At 38.9% G+C, this 21,364-nt stretch overlaps 1 protein-coding gene across 18 annotated transcripts in view; it reads left to right on the forward strand.

The window, feature by feature from the left end:
* dock7 (dedicator of cytokinesis 7) overlaps positions 1–16,713 on the forward strand; it is a 79,650-nt gene extending 62,937 nt beyond the window's left edge. For 8 of the 18 annotated variants that reach the window (XM_057841194.1, XM_057841196.1, XM_057841197.1 and 5 more), the window contains 15 exons: positions 12–164; positions 1,276–1,434; positions 1,580–1,680; positions 1,764–1,956; positions 2,059–2,202; positions 2,322–2,453; positions 4,276–4,290; positions 7,568–7,693; positions 7,961–8,050; positions 8,127–8,363; positions 8,461–8,604; positions 8,744–8,850; positions 12,404–12,571; positions 12,715–12,823; positions 15,991–16,713. In XM_057841194.1, the coding sequence (XP_057697177.1) occupies positions 12–164; positions 1,276–1,434; positions 1,580–1,680; positions 1,764–1,956; positions 2,059–2,202; positions 2,322–2,453; positions 4,276–4,290; positions 7,568–7,693; positions 7,961–8,050; positions 8,127–8,363; positions 8,461–8,604; positions 8,744–8,850; positions 12,404–12,571; positions 12,715–12,781 (1,836 nt within the window). In that variant the 3' untranslated portion in view covers positions 12,782–12,823; positions 15,991–16,713. Of the gene's footprint in view, positions 1–11; positions 165–1,275; positions 1,435–1,579; positions 1,681–1,763; positions 1,957–2,058; positions 2,203–2,321; positions 2,454–4,275; positions 4,291–7,558; positions 7,694–7,960; positions 8,051–8,126; positions 8,364–8,460; positions 8,605–8,743; positions 8,851–12,403; positions 12,572–12,714; positions 12,824–15,990 lie in introns of all 18 variants that reach the window. The other 10 variants (XM_057841199.1, XM_057841202.1, XM_057841204.1 and 7 more) reach the window with 3 other exon arrangements.
* The last annotated feature ends 4,651 nt before the right edge of the window (positions 16,714–21,364 follow it).

Here is a 21,364-nt window from a genome sequence, read left to right on the forward strand (position 1 = left end):
GCCTTTTTTAGTTTCCTGAACTACTCTTTGAAGAGGAGACAGAGCAGTGTGCTGACCTGTGCTTGCGACTCCTAAGGAGCTGCAGTAGCAGTATAAGCACCATCAGGGCCCATGCCAGTGCCTCCCTCTACCTCCTCATGAGGCAGAACTTTGAGATAGGCAACGTGAGTACACAAATCATTTATTATCTTGTTGACTCCCAGCCATTTTCACCGGAGCAAGGCCCTTCGCTCCCGGCCGTTTTCCTGGATTTTGACTGATTTTGCAAGGCCCACAGAAAATTCTGTTCTATTGCTATATAAACATGGAACCCACCAAAAGAAAGATTAGACTCTCCTCTTTCAGCAGAAAAAAGTTAGTTCATATTTTTTTCCATTCTTTAGAAATCAGCATTAGAAAATAGCTTAGTTTGAGCAATTTTCCAATTTCTGATGAAAAAACAGAGAAATTGAGCTTTTTGTGAAAGCATACATATCAAACATAACTTTGACTTATACACTGCTATTTTTTGCTTTAGTTACATCCCAAACATCTAAATAATGTTTTCCTTTTACAAAATAAGATGAATAACAAGACAAATAGAGCTTTTGATAGCAAAATAACAATTTATTCACACATAACTAACTGAAAGATGACGCTGTTCTGGTCACGACAGCCGGTTAAACTTTTCCCTCATCGCCGTCTGTCTCATAAAGATGAATTTTTTTGAGTCTTTGCGGGCTCCGCTCTTGTGAGCAGCACGGACTTAAAGGCATTGTCCACTGCACTAGTGGTCCCAATCGTTCTGCTCGGTCGTCCAGCGCTTGGCATCCCGGGCGTCCTACCGGTTGTTCTGCTCGGTCGTTTGCCACCTGGCATCCATTCGGTCGTCTTCTGCAGGCGCCTGGCCGTGTGGCTTGGCTGTTCGTTGCCGCTGAATCGGGTTGCGGGTCTTACCAAATGCTCTACTGCCTTCCAGTGGCCAGTTTTATTGCTTTAAAATGGATTTTCATCTTTGTGCTCTGGAGCTAAATTGAATCACGACCGAGAGATGTCTTTTTGGGGGGGAAAAAAAAAACGTAAAACATGCATAAATACGTCTTTGGGACACTGAAACAATTAAAAATAGAATGTATTTATACGTTTTTGGGAGCAAATGAGTTGAAGTCTTATATTATAAATAGGCCTTTCTCAGCTGTAACAACATTTATTTTTCTGCTAGCTACTTAGCTGTCGAACGTCTGATATCAGACAGTTGTCTTGATAAAGATTTTGAAACTTTATTTTATTTTTTAGAATTTTGCTAGGGTGAAGATGCAGGTGACCATGTCTCTGTCGTCATTGGTGGGAACATCTCAGAATTTTAATGAGGAGTTCCTTCGTCGCTCTCTGAAGACTATCCTTACTTATGCAGAGGAAGACATTGAGCTTCGGGAAACAACTTTTCCAGACCAGGTACTGGTTCTAATGTCTGAGTGTAAAAGTCCCTCGTTGCTTTTTAAGAAATATATTTTTGTGCTTTACTAACTGAGAGTTTTGGGCAAGAGCTTGGTTACATGCTTGAATGTCCTATTTTTTTTAATTTTTTTTTTACTTCTAGGTCCAAGACCTTGTTTTTAACTTGCACATGATCCTGTCTGACACAGTCAAGATGAAGGAACACCAGGAAGACCCCGAGATGCTCATTGATCTTATGTATAGGTATGTTACAGTACAAATTCAGGGAATCTACGTATCCTTCCCCACCAGAATTTGAATGACTCTGCATCAATATCCATTTGCAGAATTGCAAAGGGTTACCAGACATCACCAGACCTGCGACTTACATGGCTCCAGAATATGGCTGGAAAACACTCGGAGAGAAACAACCATGCTGAAGCTGCTCAGTGTTTAGTGCACAGTGCTGCCCTAGTAGCGGAATACCTGAGCATGTTAGAGGACCGCAAGTATCTACCTGTAGGCTGCGTGACTTTCCAGGTACGGATGTCTGGCAACATGTTTGTTTGCTGATTAAATGTATGTGCAGTAGACGCACAGTATTTTTATTCTTTCTGTTTGCACATATGTTTTTGCTTGTAGAATATTTCATCCAATGTGTTAGAGGAGTCTGCCGTCTCTGATGATGTGGTGTCACCGGATGAGGAAGGCATCTGTTCAGGAAAATACTTTACTGAGCTCGGCCTTGTGGGACTCTTGGAGCAAGCAGCTTCATCGTTCTCTTTGGTGTGGATGCTTGGAATCTGTTAATATACAACTGCTCATGTTCGAATTGTGTTGACATCTGTTTTTAATCCCAGATCGTTTTTAAACGTTCTTACTCTATTTCTGTCATTTTGTGTTAGGCTGGCATGTACGAGGCAGTGAATGAAGTATACAAGGTACTGATCCCAGTCCATGAAGCAAACAGAGATGCAAAAAAGCTGGCCACCATTCATGGTAAACTACAGGACGCTTTTGGCAAAATTGTCCATCAGGTAAATACCATATATTACATTGTATTTTTCCCAAATATCCTTTATTATTAAGATTTAATATGAGACTGATTAGATTTATGAAATCATAATTGTATTTTTTTCCCCAGGATTGCTGTTACTATTTAACTTTACAAGTTAAAACATTTTAGTTTTTCTAAACTTCACTGGGTGGTGTTCAACACTTATTTACAAAAAATACGCAGTTTTAATAAGAACCATGGCTATCTTGAGTTTTGTTTGTAACCTTTATCATTTTTGAAACTTTTTGTACAATAGAAGTTATGATATTAATTACGATATCAAACAATATGCTTTCCAATGGACAGCAATGATTTATACAACTTCACTTATTTTTTACATAGTTCCACTATTTCTTGTCGTATTCTACAGTATAGTTCAGTAAAGTAAACACAGAACACAACAAAAAATCACTTGGGGGTGTACCGGTAATATAGTACGGAGCCCCTAAAAGGACATGCAAGAATACAAAAAAAACAGAGGAAAAAAAAAAAGTTGACGTTAAAAAAAAAAAAAAAGTGCCCCGAAGGGTCACGGAAGATTTTTTTTTTTCTGTCGAAGCAAAAAAAACGCCCTCGGAAAAAAATGACATGGAAGTAAAAAACAAAAAAATGTGAAAAATATTTTTTTGTTTAAAAAAATTTTTTTTTTTTTTTTGTTTTGTTTTTTTTTTTTTGTTTTTTTTTTGCTTTGACAGAAAATAAATCTTCCGTGTCTCTTAAGGGGCACTGTTTTTTTTGTACGTCAACCTCCCCGCCACCTCTGTTTTTTTTTTTTTTTTTTTTCTTCTTTCATGTCTCCTTAGGGGCTCCGTCGGAAACCTTGTTTCGATCCAAAAACTCCGTGCAGCATGTCTCACCAAGTGTCAAGACACAGTTGTGAATGGCCACAGCCGGACTTTTGGGGGATTTTATGGGTTAAACACGGTAATATAACAAGGGTCTTAATGCAGAAATCGCAGACATCAAGGAGTGGTCAAGATTTTCTTATTTATTTATTGTATTTACCCTTTTAAGGTTTTTTTTTTTTTTTTTCCTTTCAATTTTTTTTTGCTTGGATCGATTATCATCCTAAATATCAGGGAACATGTGACAGTAATAAAAAAAATACAATATCCATGACCTATTTACTGACACTATTTTTTTCATTGTGATGTAATTTGTTCAAAAGTTTAAAAATATGTGAGTGAATAATTTTATAACGTCGTTTTATTTTTAAAAAAATTTTCACTAAATATTAGACATCAATTAATGATTCTAAGCTAAAAATAAATCATAAATATAATTACTTACCTTCTTTTTATGGCTGGGTTGAAACAAAAGCGGTTGTGTGGTATCCATAAACGGGGGTCTCCAGGGTAAAACGGACAAATTAAAAATTGTTCGGGGGCTTAATGTACCATGAAATTTCTATGACAGCATATAGACATTTTGTTCTATAAAACAAAACAGTTTTTTTTGGCTTTTGGCTACCCACACTAGCATTGCGATCGACGTAAGAGCATCCCTGCTTTACACAAAATATTTTTCTCTGCCTATGTAGGTGATATCCATCTCAGGCAGACTGTTTAAAATACATTCTGTATGCGACGTACTTTGGACGTTTTACTGAATAAGTAATTTAGTAACTCCTTGCATGAAATATTCTATGTGTTATGAAACAAAATGTGCATGATACGTTAAAACGGATTTGACATCAGTACCAAGGGCTCTGCTGTAACATCACTGAATGCGTGAGTGTTGCTGGGCACAGGGGTCCTCAGTGTGCTGTCGTTCACATGTCCTGTGCTCTCTTTTACACACAGAGTACTGGCTGGGAGGTAGGTGGTTAAATGGTTCCTGCTTGGCCCTGCTTGTCTTTATTTACATACTTTTTATTTATTTATTTATTTTTTACATCTATTCACACTCATTTCATTTGCTAGCCTCAGGCTTTGCTTTGCATTTCATATACAGAACGCTTAGTCCATTAACATCTGCAGACAACGTCGACTGTCTGCCACCATAGGACCATTGCTGCATTGGCAGCAAAATTCTTTTTTCACCTCTCCCTTCTCGTTGTGGGAGGGGGGGATCTTTTTAACGTGACACCGTTAACCGGCTGTGCATGGGATCGACAATGTTTGACACTAAAAGTCTTTAAATGCATCACATGCGCACTTCGCTCTCTTCTCGTCTTTATCTTCCACCCATCTGAGGTGTTAGCCAGATCACGACTATTGGCTGACAACTTCCACAAACATGCAACCTTTTATTTTCACTCAGGGCTCGATTTCAGTGCATTGTCTTTGATTTTGTGTTCTCCTCATAATTGACATACAAGTTTTAATGATGCAAACTTTTGCAAAGTGATATTGGTGTGAAGTATGCGAGCATCAATTGTCTATGAATGTTTGTCTAAGCCGTCAACCAATCTCATGAGTTTTAGTTATTTATTTTTAATGAGTTTAAACTGAATCGACCCCTGTTTTGTATTTTTTTAACCATTCATTACTTTGTTTGGTTACCAGTATTAATCTTTCCTGGTTTGTTGCATGAACACAGAGCACTTGTTTCTTCAGGAATTGCACCAACAGCGCATTGTGTTTTAGGCGATTGTGGAGCTTGATTTTCTTCCTTTATTTATCTATTTATTTTACTCTTTCTTTGAATCTGTTTACCTTTGCATGTTTTAGATGCTCCACAATCTGTTCATGTTCTTAAATTTAAATAGCAACAATGACATACTAGTATTTTATTGTTGGTGCTTTTGCCTATGTCGGTGTTAGTCTGTGTTGTTGTTGTTGTTGTTGTTTTTTTAATGTTAGGAAGTTAATTCTGATTAAAATTGTTCTGTTTTCTTCTTTTTTTATTTTCCTGGTTCCCGATCCCTCCTTCCCTCTTTACTTAATTGTTTCTTGTGGTAAGTTTCTTTGTTTTTGGAGCTTCTCACATTTTTATTTAATCAGTAGTGGATGACATGGCAGTCGTGGATGGATTTAGTTTATAATTTTTATGATTTATTAACAGCTTTCCTGCTTCTTATGTTGCACATGTAGAGATCTTCTAGTGTTACCGATTGAAAATTAAATGTCACTGCTGGGTTACGGGACCTTTCGTCATGCACTTGCGACCATGTTTGCAAGAAACACTCTTGGTTGATGTTAAATTCTATAAATGAGAAGATATAGCGGTATATTTTTCCATCTTTTTTATTTCTGTTGTTACTGGCCCATCCATTAATCGGATAAGCGGTTGAAAATGGATGGATGTTATTGGCCCATAAATGCATCCAGGTGTGTTGCGAAGATGGGCTTTGTTTGTTTTTAACATAGCAGTATATTGTGGGTTATAGTGCCTTCTAACACAATCAAGTTAACATTTCAAACAAGCCGACTTTAAATTCTTGCAGTACTTCAACATCAGATTTTGCTGCAATCTTTTTTCCAAACTGCACTGTAATGAAAGTAGAAGACGCAACATAATTTGAAACTAGTCACATGTATCTTGAAATCTTTAGAGACTGATAATTTAATTCAGAGCAATGTAGTAGTTGTCAGTGATGTCTGATTTGTGTTGCACAGCTTCATTGACCCTTTCAGAGACTGTTGTAACTACAGTGGACCATTTCAAACCGATTTCCATTTCAGACCTATTCAAAAGTTATCAATGTATTAACTCATTCACTGCTAGCTCAGGTTACAGACTGTCTATTGTGGTAGTTAGTAAAAGAGGGAAATTGATATTGAAAATACCTATTGACGGCAATACTAGTTGATGTCCTCGATCACTTCTAGCCTCTCCCAGGTATAATGGATTGGACATCCTTTGCTTTCAATGGAAGCCAAAGAGTTAAGCTATGTGAGGTCACAAAACAAAAAGATTAATAAATAAAATTCTCGGAGCAAAATACATAAGGGCCACTCTTATTTTAATTGATTTTTTTTGCTTTTTTTCAGTCTATTACATTTTTTAAAGGTTTTAATTTTGATAATTATATTTATTTCATTTATAATTATTATGTCATTGTTTTTTAAAAATAATTTTTAAGTGCTGTTTAATTTAATTTTTTTTTTTCAAAATGAATCCTTCAATTAATTCATTTTACCTAAAATTATGTATAACCATATATATATATATTTTTTATTGCCTATAACAAGTACATGCAAGTAATACTAATACAGGTAGTCCCCGGGTTACAACGTCTCATCCGCTATTGTCTCCAGTCGTTTTTTTTTTTTTTTTTTTTTTTACCCGCGTAAACCGTACTTAGTTCCCGTTGCCCTTCTTCATGTCAGGATCCCTTGCTCCCCCAGCAGCATCGTCGCCGTCCTGCAGTTCCTTTCTGCCGGGAGATTAGCCGTCAGGTCCCACTGCCTTGTTCTCATGCTGCTGCTGCTTCTCCCCCGGCGCCAACTCCTCTTGCGAGTCTCGATTCGTTTTTTTGGAGTTCTCTTCCTATAGCGCCCTTTTCTCTCAGCAAAGCGACTCACTCCGGAGTAAAGCCATAATAGTCATTTAATATAACGGCATTTAACACAATGTACTTCACAGTATTTATTTATTCTTCTTTATTAATATGACATATAATACAAGTTTTGGGGGGTATTTAGGGGTACTGAAAGGGTGGAAATTCGGGTTAACATCGCCAGCGTAGTAACAGAACTCGTTCGTAACCCGGGGACCAACTGTATTACAATTAGATGTCAAATGAGGGCCGTAAAATATTGTCCCACGGGTCGCAATTGGCCCCTTGGCCACATGTTTGAAGGATTCAAAGGAGATTAGTAGATGTTGAATATGTTATTTATTTAATTTTTTTATAACTGTCAACTAAGTATCGCTTGGCATATGTTTTGTAAAACAGTTATCCAGCTAAATCAAATTTTATTTATATTTTAGCATCTTTAACGGCTATATTTGCGCAAGGTTATTTATTGATTTATTTTTATTGATAAGAAACTAACTCCACAATGCCTTTTTTATTTTTAGATAAATCTGTCACAAATACACATTTCAAGTTTACGTTTGATTGTTGTGGAATAACAAAAAAATGTAGGTTGTGTTCCTGTTTTTATGTTGCGCTCACACAGCTTTCCTTTTCGGCAGGATGGTAAGAGGATGTTTGGAACATACTTTCGAGTTGGATTTTATGGTTCCAAATTCGGTGACTTGGATGAACAAGAGTTTGTGTACAAAGAGCCAGCCATCACCAAGCTGGCGGAAATCTCTCACAGGCTTGAGGTACATTTTAGAAAGTTCCTTTATTTATTTAGTTATTTATTTTATTTTTTTGGGGGGGGGGGTCGCAAATCCTCATAGCTAAACAACAACCTATTTCACGTCCCAAAAATATATGTCCATTGGCCACCTGGTGTCAGTTAGTGAGCTTATGTTCAAAAAAGAAAAATCAGCACTTCTATCCAATTTAGTTAAGAATTAAGGCTACAATCCCACTAATGCTTACAGCTGTTCTTTTTTTTTTTTTTTCTTTTTTTCTAAACATCTAAGGGATTTTACGGGGAGCAGTTTGGGGAAGATCAAGTAGAAGTCATTAAGGACTCCAACCCGGTGGACAAGTGCAAGCTTGACCCAAATAAGGTTGGTTTTCTAAAGCCCACGTAAACTCGAGTCATCAAAATGAAAATAAAACTAACTCGTCAATTTTTTTCCTCAGGCCTTCATCCAGATCACGTATGTGGAGCCCTACTTCGATACCTATGAAATGAAAGACCGCATCACCTACTTTGACAAGAACTACAACTTGCGACGTTTCGTCTACTGTACCCCCTTCACACTGGATGGTCGGGCCCACGGGGATCTGCATGAGCAATTCAAGCGCAAGACGATCCTGACCACCTCACATGCCTTTCCTTACATCAAGACACGCATCAACATTGTCCACAAAGAGGAGGTAAATTGGACCAGATGGTAGAGGATGATAGACTGAGCTGGATGACCCAATTTCAGTGCAAGCTGTCACTTCATGTGCATTTTTCTTTTTCTTTTAGATTATTTCCACTCCTATTGAAGTGGCCATCGAAGACATGCAGAAGAAGACGCAGGAACTTGCCTTCGCTACTCACCAAGACCCTTCCGATGCCAAAATGTTGCAAATGGTCTTGCAGGGATCTGTGGGCACCACTGTCAACCAGGTTGAAAAAGATATTATTTAATAAAAAATGCATATTTTTTAAAAATACAGTATAAAAAGATGTTATTTCAGTGACTTTAAAAAGATCAACTGCTTCTTAAATGTTTGAAGTAAATTCCATATGTGTGTGCATTGTTAAGGGTCCGTTGGAGGTTGCTCAGGTGTTCCTGTCCGAAATCCCCAGTGACCCCAAACTGTACAGACACCATAATAAGCTACGTCTCTGCTTTAAGGACTTCACGAAGAGGTAAGCATTTGTCAAAAGTGATAAAGCCTCCTAGTAGGGATGGGAATCGAAATCCGATTCCAATTCCGAACCGGTTCCTAGTGTTTCGAGGCCTCGACATCACAATGAAAAAGCCTTAACGATCCTTTTAACGATTACTAAAGAGACGCATCAAACTAGCATGGCGCCAAGAACCACCCGCTCCAAAGTTTGACTACACTTCACCAGGAAAGAGGGTGAAAATGAAAGGTTACGATGGTTTAGCACAAGCATTGCAGCCTTAAACATAACAATGACAGCACGTAGGTTCAAACAATCGAAAGTGTGTCTTCGCTTCACGAGGAAAAATTACAACAAAACGACTTGCAGTCATTGCAAGGTGGAGATAACTGCATCGGGAGGGAATAGACTGCACTTTCCTCACCGAGATAGCTATACAGCTAGCTAAACTCCGAAATGACGATACAGAAGACGTTGGTATAATTTGCTGACTTTATTCAACCATCACTTGAAGAGTGAAACTAAAAATAGAAATGAAACAAATCAATTTCGTCCCCAATAACAAACAGGTTTGCATCAACGTAAATCAGCAATAACAAAACGGTTAGCATGCATTCGCTAGCATTAGCACATCGTTCAAACCACTACACAACTGGATTTAAGTGTCCGATCGCGAGTGGAAACACACAACAACAACACGAGATGATACATACAAGCATTGCCTCTGTAGATATTTTACAAACATTATCAAAGAACGTAGGCTCGTAGCAGTGCTTCCCTCTCTCACTAACTCGCTCACTCGCTTGGATGCGGCATTTCTTCTTCTTCGCGTGTAAGCGCGCTCTTCTTCACATGAGCGCGTTCTTCTTCGCCTGAGGAAGCGCAAGGGCGCTGTCACTTGAGCGTGAAAGCACCATAAAAACTAAAAGGCATGCATTTCAATATACTGGTCAATAATACACTTTAACAGGGGTCCCCAAACTACCTGGCCCGCGGGCCGCATACAGCCCGCTCCGACATTTGGTCCGTCCCCCTGAACAATACCAGAGAGCATTTTGACTTTTTTTTCTTTCTCAATAGTGTTATTTATTTTCTGGACTTTTTCTGTGACGAACTCAGAGAGGGTTATTTGGTTATTATCTATTTGATTAATAATTTTATTATTATTAATTATTATTATATTATATTCTTATTTTTATTTTATTTACTTTAGTTCCGTGAAGAATCCAGAAAGGGTTATTTGATTGTGGCTTTCTGAAAAACAATAATTTTTTACATTTAGGCACTCCTGCAATCGTCAAACTTTTTCTGTTACAAACTGACCCCGGCCCCTCATCAGAAAAGGGAAAAGTTATGTGGCCCTCACAGGAAAAAGTTTGGGGACCCCTGCAAGTTTAACACACATTGCCAACGGCAGACCAACGACCTACATGCCAATGTATACCAATATTTTTTATTTCTATTAGAAAAATGTTTCAGTAAAATGTTACACATTCTTGTGCATTTGCCACTTATTGCCACAGTTAATATTGAGGCTTTGGGCCTCTTTTGACCTCGTTGTGAGTTTGTAAGGTTGTGACTTCTGGTTAAACAAACTCGATGCCAATCAAAACGTTTGCTTCCTTTTCCCCAAATTAGAATCGATAAGAGAATCGATAAAGAATCGAATCGTTAAGCAATATCGATAATGGAATCAGAATCGTAAAAAGAATAATTATATTCCTGTAATGTTCTTTCATTCTTCAAAAGATTAAATTTAATCCGAAGGTTTGTTTTTCATTGTCATCTTAATAGGCCTTTGCTACGCCACCATAAAATCTTATTCAACCCCAAATAGGAAATTAAAAAGTCACAACAGATTACTAAAATAAGATTACTGAAAATAATTCTTATTTACTAAAGAACATGTAGTGTGCAAGGGTTTTGCCCATTGCTGTTTTTTTTTGTATGCTTGTCACTAAAATGTTTCCATCCATCAAATTGAATTAGTCAAAGTCAACACAAGCAAACCCAAAAAAGCAGTTTTTAAATTGAACGTTTTTCGAACCTACATCACCCCGTGTGAAACAGTGATAGTCCCATTGTTGAAGGGGGCCATTCATGTTTGCTTTGTTCACTTGCCTGAATTTAATGCAGGCATTCTGGATTCAGTTCAGTGGTGGTGTGTGTTTGTGAGAGGTTGTTTCTCTCTACATTATATGTGGCGTGTGATTGACTGGCGAACAAACTAGTTTCATCAGTCGCCATAAGCAGCTCCATGGGATCATGACTAGTTATGCAAACGGACGGAATATGCAAAACAAATAAACTCCGCCTACGTCTACACTAGGACGGATGATGGCCTTAAACATGTAATTAGTTGGACTATACGGCATGTCAGCTAAACTAGACGGATAAAACGTTTAATATGGACTGCTGTCTCCGTACAACAATCAGATACTAAGAAAGTGACGTCAAGCCGTCGCCATTTGTAGTGCATGGCATCGTAAACAATGGAGGCAGACTATCACGATGTGGCATTCCTGCTCCTCTTTTCTTTTTTTACAGAGCTAGTCTCCCGCGCTGTCTCTGATCAGCCAACTGCGGGGCTGGCCCCTCCCAACTCAATGCCGACCGAACATGAGTATATAAAAATGCATAGAGGAAAATTAAACCCTGAAAAGTGACCTGTGGTATCCCCAGTTAAAGAGGCGTGCGATAGTTTTATTACATGACATATCTGCCTGTCAAAACTGTCGCTCCTTTCAGGATCGCCACTGTTATGCACAAGCACTCCTGGTTCAGGCTTCCAGGAAATATACGCGGCGCAACACCATATGCCTTTATTTGTTATTTTCCAAGTGGTGAGAGCGCAACTGAGCATCAGTTGCAACATCCCAAGTAAAGATGTCAGGCTTTCGTTGTTTTCTAAAGATTTATTTCAGTCACAACTCGGCGACTGCTCGTAAAAGCCGAGCGTGCTCTCCCTTCACTCTTACTCCTGCGTGATGTGTTCAATTGCGTTAACGAAAAAAACAGTGTTCACAAAATAATGACAGTCTAGAACAGGGGTGGGCAAACCGGTCCTCGGGGACCGCAGTGGGTCCTGGTCTTTGTTCCAACTGACCCAGCACAGATAGTATAACCAATGAGGTTTCAGCAGAAATGAGAAGCACCTGACTGCAATCGACTGATTGCACTTGTAAAACAGCAGATTGGTGAAAATGTGTCCTCTTAATGGGTTGCAACAAAAACCCGCACCCACTGCGGCCCTTTGTGGAATAGTTTGCCCACCCATGGAACGAGTAATGAGTTTCTGGTTCAGAGGTAAACCGCACGAGCGATGACGTAACATATAAGGCTGCTGCTTTCTACACATGCGCAGTTTGCGCAAATGTAAGCGTACCTTGCAAAAGCGGGGGTGGGGTGGGGGGGCGCCTTAAACACACCTTAAAGGTAAGTGTGGACAGGTATAAAAATAGTCGACAAAATACCCTTTCCTTGTGTAGACGTGAGTTCAGCCACTTGTTTTCGGAATGTGGTTTAACACAGTTCATGGCAATTAATGGTGCATTTGGACTAACCTTTCCCCCAGGTGTGAAGACGCCCTGCGTAAGAACAAAAGTCTGATAGGTCCTGACCAGAAAGAGTACCAGAGGGAACTGGAGAGGAACTATCACCGCCTGAAGGAGGCCTTGCAGCCGCTCATCAATAGAAAAATTCCTCAGCTTTACAAACCTGTGCTACAGGTCAACTCACACAGGTACAGGAGATCACAGTGACCTAGTGCAATACAGTGCTACCTTGACTTGTGAACTTAATTCAGTGACCTAGCTTTGAACTCAGACTGCTTGTATATCAAATAAATTGTCCCAATCTAAATAAATTGAAATTCCTTTAATCCAGGGGTGTCCAAACTTTTTTCTCCGAGGGCTGCTTTCAGAAAAATCAAAGGATGCAAGGGCCAACCTGAAATCCCTCTACTTTCATTTGTTAAACAGAAGATCGGAATCAGGTAAACAAAACAAAAAAAAAGAGCAGGTTTTAAAATGTATTTATTGACTGCCTTGACAGCGTTAATAATTTGACTGGATTGGACAACTATCGCCATTAATGTCAATAAAACATGATCACTCAATACTAGCCTTCCCAGTTGTCTGTAACTGTCAATGGCTGTGAATGAGTTGAGGGCTACAAAAAACAAAATAATCCAGCGGTAAAAGTATATTGCAAAATACATATATTTGTATACACACGACTAGAACAAACTTTGCAGAACAAAAAGAAAGCTCACCACATTGGATTATTTTTTTATGGGTAAACCTCAACAATGAGGGACAGAATGTGGGGAAAAAAAAACAGAAAATCACATTGTTTGATTTTTAAAGAATTTATTCACAAATCATGGTGGAAAATAAGTATTTGGTCAATACCAATAGTTCATCTCAATACTTTGTTATGTACCCTTTGTTGGCAATAACGGAGGCCAAACGTTTTCTGTAACTCTTCACAAGCGTTTCACACACTGTTGCTGGTATTTTGGCCCATTCCTCCATGCAGATCTCCTCTAAAGCAGTGATGATTTGGGGCTGTCGTTGGGGAACATGGACTTTCAACTCCCTCCACAGATTTTCTATGGGGTTGAGATCTGGAGACTGGCTAGGCCACTCCAGGACCTTGAAATGCTTCTTACGAAGCCACTCCTTTGTTGCCCTGGCTGTGTGTTTGGGATCATTGTCATGCTGAAAGACCCAGCCACGTTTCATCTTCAATACCCTTGCTGATAGAAGGAGATTTTCACTCAAAATCTCTCGATACATGGCCCCATTCATTCTTTCCTTTACACGATCAGTCGTCCTGGTCCCTTTGCAGAAAAACAGCCCCAAAGCATGATGTTTCCACTCCCATGCTTCACAGTGGGTATGGTGTTCTTTGGATGCAATTCGGTATTCTTTCTCTTTCAAACACGAGAACCTGTGTTTCTACCAAAAAGTTCTATTTTGGTTTCATCTGACCATAACACATTCTCCCAGTCCTCTTCTGGATCATCCAAATGCTCTCTAGCAAATCGCAGACAGGCCTGGACGTGTACTTTCTTCTGCAGGGGGACACGTCTGGCAGTGAAGGATTTGAGTCCCTGGCGGCGCATTGTGTTATTGATATTAGCCTTTGTTACTGTGGTCCCAGCTCCATTCTTGTTATCATTTTGACGCCACGGGGTGAGATCTTGCATGGAGCCCCAGATCGAGGGAGATTATCAGTGGTCTTGTATGTCTTCCATTTTCCAATAATTGCTCCCACAGTTGATTTCTTTACACCAAGCGTTTTACCTATTGCAGATTCAGTCTTCCCAGCCTGGTGCAGGTCTACAATTGGGTCTCTGGTGTCCTTCGACAGCTCTTTGGTCTTGGCCATAGTGGAGTTTGGAGTGTGACTGACTGAGATTGTGGACAGGTGTCTTTTATACCGATAATGAGTTAAAACAGGTGCCATTAATACAGGTAAGGAGTGGAGCCTCATTAGACCTCCTTAGAAGAAGTTGGACCTCTTTGACAGCCAGAAATCTTGCTTGTTTGTAGGTGACCAAATTCTTATTTTCCACTCTAATTTGGAAATAAATTCTTTAAAAATCAAACAATGTGATTTTCTGTTTTTTTCCCACATTCTGTCTTTCATGGTTGAGGTTTACCCATGTTGACAATTACAGGCCTCTCTAATCTTTTCAAGTAGGAGAACTTGCACAGTTGGTGGTTGACTAAATATTTATTTGCCCCACTGTAAATGGAGTTAGTGACATCATTTGCCGGATGATACTTAATGACATCTGTCATAAGCCTTCATTAACGCCCATGAAAGTGTCATTTCACAATTATGACGGTCTTATGGCAGTCTTATGACTCCGTTGTCAAATAAAAGTGTTACCTATTAACCTAAATAAATCAATAAGCCGCACTGGACTATAAGCCGAGGGTTTCAAAATGAGGGGAAAAAGTAGCGGCTTATAGTCCAAAAATTACGGTAATAGAGAGGCACTATTTAAATGACTAACTCCATCGAGTGTTAAAGCTAAGTAGTCCAACATAATTAAGGCTGAATTGAATTTTCATGTACAGGCCATATTTATATGGGGCCTTGCCTTGCAAAGGCCCAGATAATAAATAATATATTACATAATATGCTGCAGACCTTGCCTGGCACGGGCAGACTGTTCTCCCTGTATTTCTCAAACACTGTGAGAATAGTCTGGGACCCACCTCCTTAACGGCCTCTCGAGGCAGTACGAAATGATCCGTCCAATCAGATTTGTTTATTTGCGTGACGTATTCTTAACGAGCAATGTCACTCTTCGGCGTCGGACGTCGTCTCCACAACAACACAGATGGCGAACAAGAGAGCCGAGAATATGTTCCAATCCACAGTAAAATCAGTTTTAAATTACCAAACACACATTGACACAAGTCATTGACAACAGTCTGTTTTGCGGTAGCCATGTTAAATAAACTTCTCCGTTCTCCGCTCGCGCGAGAGTTGTCACTTTATCAACGTCACGTCTGCCCGTCGCTGATTGGTCCACTCCGCTGTCTGTTTGCTGTGGCCTGCTCCGCCCTGGAAATTTGATCCGCTCATTGGTCGCCAGACTCTATAGCTGGAACAGCGGTGAGTCTGGTGTACCAGGCTACTGCAGACCAGTATAAACTGGGCAGCGGGGCCACAGTTGGCTCGTGGGCCGTAGTTTGGACACCCCTGCTTTAATCCATTGATACTTGTAAATTAGGCCTTTGTAAGGGAAGGCACCATAGTATTTTTGTAATGGCAAATTAAATTAGTCTTGGCTTTTTCTCTCTAATAATCATGCAGAAAAAAGATAGCTTGAGAAGGTGGTTCGAGTCCATTTGGATCACATATCTGTTATAATTCATGCCAAGACAGAACTTATATACACATAAGTGTAAGTTGTTTAAGAAGTAATTTCTCTACGGATTCTTCTCAAAACAGCATGCTAGTATCATTGATGGCTCTAAATTGTCCAAAAGAGTAAATGGGAGGGTGATTGATGGTCTATACTTTGGTTTAGGAGAGTATTTAGGGTGCTTTGCTTTTTTTTACTTTTAAATATAAAAAGTGAGTACGTCATCCAACACTGAAAATGTCAACTACTGTTTTCTCCCATTTCATTTCCAGAGATTCTTTCAGCAGATTGAGTCTACGCAAAGTTGAAATTTGAAGACGATGAGAGTACCTACAACGCAGCACCAGAAGATGCAATATTAATTTATTCTTGAGTGTAAATAGCAGCTTGTTCAGAATGGGTCTCAAGTGTTTGTTTCCAAAAAAGGCTTCAAGTGTTCCAACTTGGTACGTCATTCCAGTGTCTTAACTTGTTTACACGACTCAAGTCAGCAGGATGAACAAGCAGATATCTGAGTTTAAAGAGACACCTTGACCGTTTAGATTCGGGGGAGGCTGCGTTGGTATAATGTAAGCCTTTTCCTGAGAGGTGCGAAACTCAGTTCGCTGTGAGCTCCCATGCAACCGGTACCAGGAATGTTCATGTTCCAAAAAGTGCCAAAACATTTTCTACGCCAAATTGTTCTACGAAATTGTTTCAAATGTCAAGGTGTCTTTTTAACAAGGTTTAAGTTAAAAAAACAAAAAAAGGTATTTAATGTGTGCACTTTTTTTTGTAATATTTCTTGTGTAGCAATGCTTTTCACAACTTGAAAGTTAGGTTATGTGGGATAAGTGGAAAAATGAAAACTTGCAAAAAATATTATTTATCATATTGCTACATCACATTTTTGTTAAAAGAACAATGTTTAAAAGTTAGGTACTGAAATTTTATAATTTTGTGTAGTTCTGTTAATTTTAAATGTTACCAAATAAATATTTTAATGTTCAGGCCAATACTGGTGATCAATTTCTGCTCTGTACAAATGTGTAATGAGGAGTGCAAGTGAAGGTAGATGACAAATTACTTTCAATAGAGATGCATGATTGATATATTTCAAGCCTTTTTTTTTTTTTTTTAATAATTCAGATTAAGTTTTCATTTATACTTAAACTACAAAGTTTTGTACCTCTAAAAATAGATAGGAACAATCCCAATATGATGTCTAATGCGCTGTTGCGTTGATGGCTTCTTTCAGGTCTGGTCTCTCATTCAATTGACTCCACTGTTTTTATACCAGGCTTGAAATAGTGATCTAAAGTATTAACTTTTTCATCCTATTCTGAGACATGTGTGTTATAATTGATGCTGAAATGAAACAATCACTTGCAAAGCATTGATCCTTTGTCAGATAGGTGCTGAGATGGGCAAAATTGCCAAATAACAGTTTAACAATCTTTGGAAGAAACATTTCTCCCTAAAGGGCCGGTTATAAGTGGCAATTTTTATTGAATCGTGGTACGGATTTGTATTTTCTTTTCTTTTTTTAAAATTTAACAACAATTTTTAATAAGAACTTAAAAGAAATTTGTATTTGACACCCATGTATTTATGCTAAAAATAATTTTTGGTTAATAAAAAGTTGATTGAAAGCAGGGGTGCCCAAGTCCAGTCCTCGAGAGCCCCTGTCCAGCTTGTTTTCCATTTCTCCCTCTTCCCTGACACACCTGACTCAATCAGGATCATTATCAGGCTCGTGCAGAGCTGATCATTTGATTCAGGTGTGTTCAATGAGGGAAACATGGAAAACAGCTGGATATGGGGCTCTCGGGGACCGGACTTGGGAACCCCTGATTTAAAGCCTTATTTGGTAACTTTTCAACCTTTATAACATTTTCATAACATTTGTAATACAGTGGGGCAAATAAGTATTTAGTCAACCACTGATCGTCAAGTTCTCCCACTTGAAAATATTATAGAGGCCTGTAATTGCCAACATGGGTAAACCTCAACCATCAGAGACAATGTGGAGGGAAAAAAAATGAAAATCACATTGTTTGATTTTTAAAGAATTTATTTGCAAATCATGGTGGAAAATAAGTATTTGGTCAATACCAAAAGTTCATCTCAATACTTTTTTATGTACCCTTTGTTGTCAATAACGGAAGCCAAACGTTTTCTGTAACTCTTCACAAGCTTTTCACACACTGTTGCTGGTATTTTGGCCCATTCCTCCATGCAGATCTCCTCTAGAGCAGTGATGTTTTGGGGCTGTCGTTGGGCAACACGGACTTTCAACACCCTTCACAGATTTTCTATGGGGTTGAGATCTGGAGACCTGCTAGGCCACTCAAGGACCTTGAAATGTTTCTTACGAAGCTACTCCTTGTTGGCTCTGTGTTTGGGATCATTGTCATGCTGAAAGACCCAGCCACGTCTCATCTTCAATGCCCTTGCTGATGGAGGGAGATTTTCACTCAAAATCTCTCGATACATGGCCCCATTCATTCTTTCCTTTACACAGATCAGTCGTCCTTGTCCCTTTGCAGAAAAACAGCCCCAAAGCATGATGTTTCCACCCCCGTGCTTCACAGTGGGTATGGAGTTCTTCGGATGTGATTCAGTATTCTTTCTCATCCAAACACGAGAACCTGTGTTTCTACCAAAAAGTTCTATTTTGGTTTCATCTGACCATAACACATTCTCCCAGTCCTCTTCTGGACCATCCAAATGCTCTCTAGCTAACCGCAGACGGGCCTGGACGTGTACTTGCTTCAGCAGGAGGACACATCTGGCAAAGCAGGATTTGAGTCCCTGGCGGCGCATTGTGTTACTGATAGTAGCCTTTGTTACTGTGGTCCCAGCTCTCTGTAGGTCATTCACTAGGTCCCTCCGTATGGTTCTGGGATTTTTGCTCACCGTTCTAGTTGTCATTTTGACACCACGGGGTGAGATCTTGCATGGAGCCCCAGATCGAGGGAGATTATTAGTGGTCTTGTGTGTCTAACATTTTCTAATAAGTGTTCCCACAGTTGATTACACCAAGCGTTTTACCTATTGCCGATTCAGTGTTCCCAGCCTGGTGCAGGTCTACAATTTTGTCTCTGGTGTCCTTCGACAGCTCTTTGGTCTTGGCCATAGTGGAGTTTGGAGTGTGACTGACTGAGTTTGTGGACAGGTGTCTTTTATACTGATAATGAGTTAAAACAGGTGCCATTCATACAGGAAAACAAGTTGAGCCTCGTTAGAAGAAGTTAGACCTCTTTGACAGCCAGAAATATTGCTTGTTTGTAGGTGACCAAATACTTATTTTCCACTCTAATTTGGAAATAAACTCTTCAAAAATCAAACAGTGTGATTTTCTGTTTTTTTTTTTCCCACATTCTGGTTGAGGTTTACCCATGTTGACAATTACAGGCCTCTCTAATCTTTTCAAGTAGGAGAAATTGCACAATTGGTGGTTGACTAAATACTTATTTGCCCCACTGTATGTCGACCAAAAAAAAGTTGAATGACACCTCTTTAAAATCTTGAGGGGGTCTGTATCGCTTTCACTGGCGCTAATTAACTTGGAGGGGGGAGGCAGGAACCCAGCAACACAAAAAAAAAACTCTAAATGTGCTGACTGCTTTACGGCATACATCACTTCCCTTTTTCCCCATTCATTATAAAGTCTGAAGTCGATACGAACGCTTTCGCGCAAATTCTGCAGAGATGGCAGAGCAACAAGAGACAAAAAGTTTTGTCTGAGGAGGGGAAAAAAGGAAGGCTACCAGGATATACACAATAAACTTTGGCTCGGCTTTCACTTGCTGGGTTGACGAAGATACTCAAGTACATGTAACCGGTTACTGCAGATGGGGTTAGCCACACGGTTGTTAACTGTCATATGCTATTGTTTAGCCACAAGTGAATTCATAACCGTATTACTATTCAGCCTTCACACAACCGTTGGAAACATTTAATCCATCTGCAGGCGACTGGGAGATTGATTTTTGATTGACAATTTTACGACACTGCAGATGTGTGCTGCTCCTCATGGGAAACACAGTCTTCCGTAAGACAAAACAAAACCGCTTTTGTCCACTGGCATCGCTAAAATCGACCAAAACTACAAAGTGTCTGTAAAGCTACCAAGTGTTTCTTGGAGCAACAGAAAAATGCCAATTTTCTGAAAGATTTAAGAAAATGCATTTAGCATGACAAATCCAAATGAATGCACATTTTACCAATATTTTAATTACATGTATTATGATAAATGTTCAATACATTTCCCCAAATATCAATTTGGAAATTACCTTTAGAACTTAAAAGAGCCCATTGATTTGTTTTGGGTTTTTTTTTTTTTTATTCGCAACCATAGCATTCACTTAGTCACATTTCTGATCAAGCGAACCTATATTAACCCTTACACGCACAAATTATATATTTTTTTTATTCTGACAGGGCACTCATTTAACTCACTGGCTGCCATTGACAGCACAAGACATCCAATCCATTTTGACAGGGAGGAGCAAATGAACAAATGTGAAGATGAGCATTAACAGCCACTCCTCCCAGTTTAAATGAATTGGATGCCTATCGTTGTCGAGAGAAACCAATGATTGAAATTTAAAGTTAGGGGTGATAACCAGACTATATTAGGGGTGATAACCAGAGTGTATTTGTTTTTAATCATTTTCATTTTTTCTTAATATTGTATGATTCAGTATTTCTAAATATAAAAATACATACACAACATTGAATAAACATATATATGGCTGAAAACACTTAGGTGACTTGAAGTTCCGCTCTGAGACCCCCAGTTTAGCCAACTTTCAAAATTGTCCGATATGCATGTGTCATGCATCATTGGAAAGCTTAAAATCTCAATTTTCTGAGGGGAGAAAAATTTTTAACCGGAGGGCATTTAAAAAAAAAAAAAAAAAATTAAACACCAAAACCCTATCTGGAGGTGAGAGCACACAAGAGCAGAATTACAGACGCCATGACTTTAACGAGATATTATTGCGTACTTACCTTGTTTCCATCCAAAAACTCCATGTAGCATGTATCACTGAGTGTCAAGACACAGCTGTGAATGGCCACAGCCGGATTTTTTGGAGATTTTATGGGTGAAACATGGTAATATAACAAGGGTCGCGATGCAGAAATCGCAGACATCAAGGAGTGGTCGAGATGTTCTTTTTCGTATATTTACCCTTTTAAACGTTTTTTTTCTATTTTTCTTTGTTTGGATTGATTATCATCTAACACATCGGAGAAACTGCGACAATAACAAAAAAAATGCAATTAAGCGATAGTTATGAGGTAGATATCCGTTACTTTTTTACAGACACCATTTTTTTCCATTGTGACATAATTTGTTTAAAAGTTTAAAATATGTGAGTAAATAATTTTTTAAAGTCTTTTCGTTTAAAAAAAAAAAAAAAAGACCTCAATTAATGATTCTAAGCTAAAAACGACAGACATTTTGAATAATAAGTATAATTACTTTCGTTTTATGGGTGGGTTAAAACAAAATCTGTTGCGCGACGTCTGTAAACGGGGGTTTTCGGGGTAAAACGGACAAATTAAAAATAGTTCGGGGGCTTAATGCGCCATGAATCTGCTATGGCACCATATAGACATATTGTTCTATCAAAAACAAGTTTTGGCTTGAAATAC

The sequence above is a fragment of the Corythoichthys intestinalis genome, chromosome 7 (genome assembly GCF_030265065.1).
Source record: "Corythoichthys intestinalis isolate RoL2023-P3 chromosome 7, ASM3026506v1, whole genome shotgun sequence".
NCBI classification, from domain to species: domain Eukaryota; kingdom Metazoa; phylum Chordata; class Actinopteri; order Syngnathiformes; family Syngnathidae; genus Corythoichthys; species Corythoichthys intestinalis.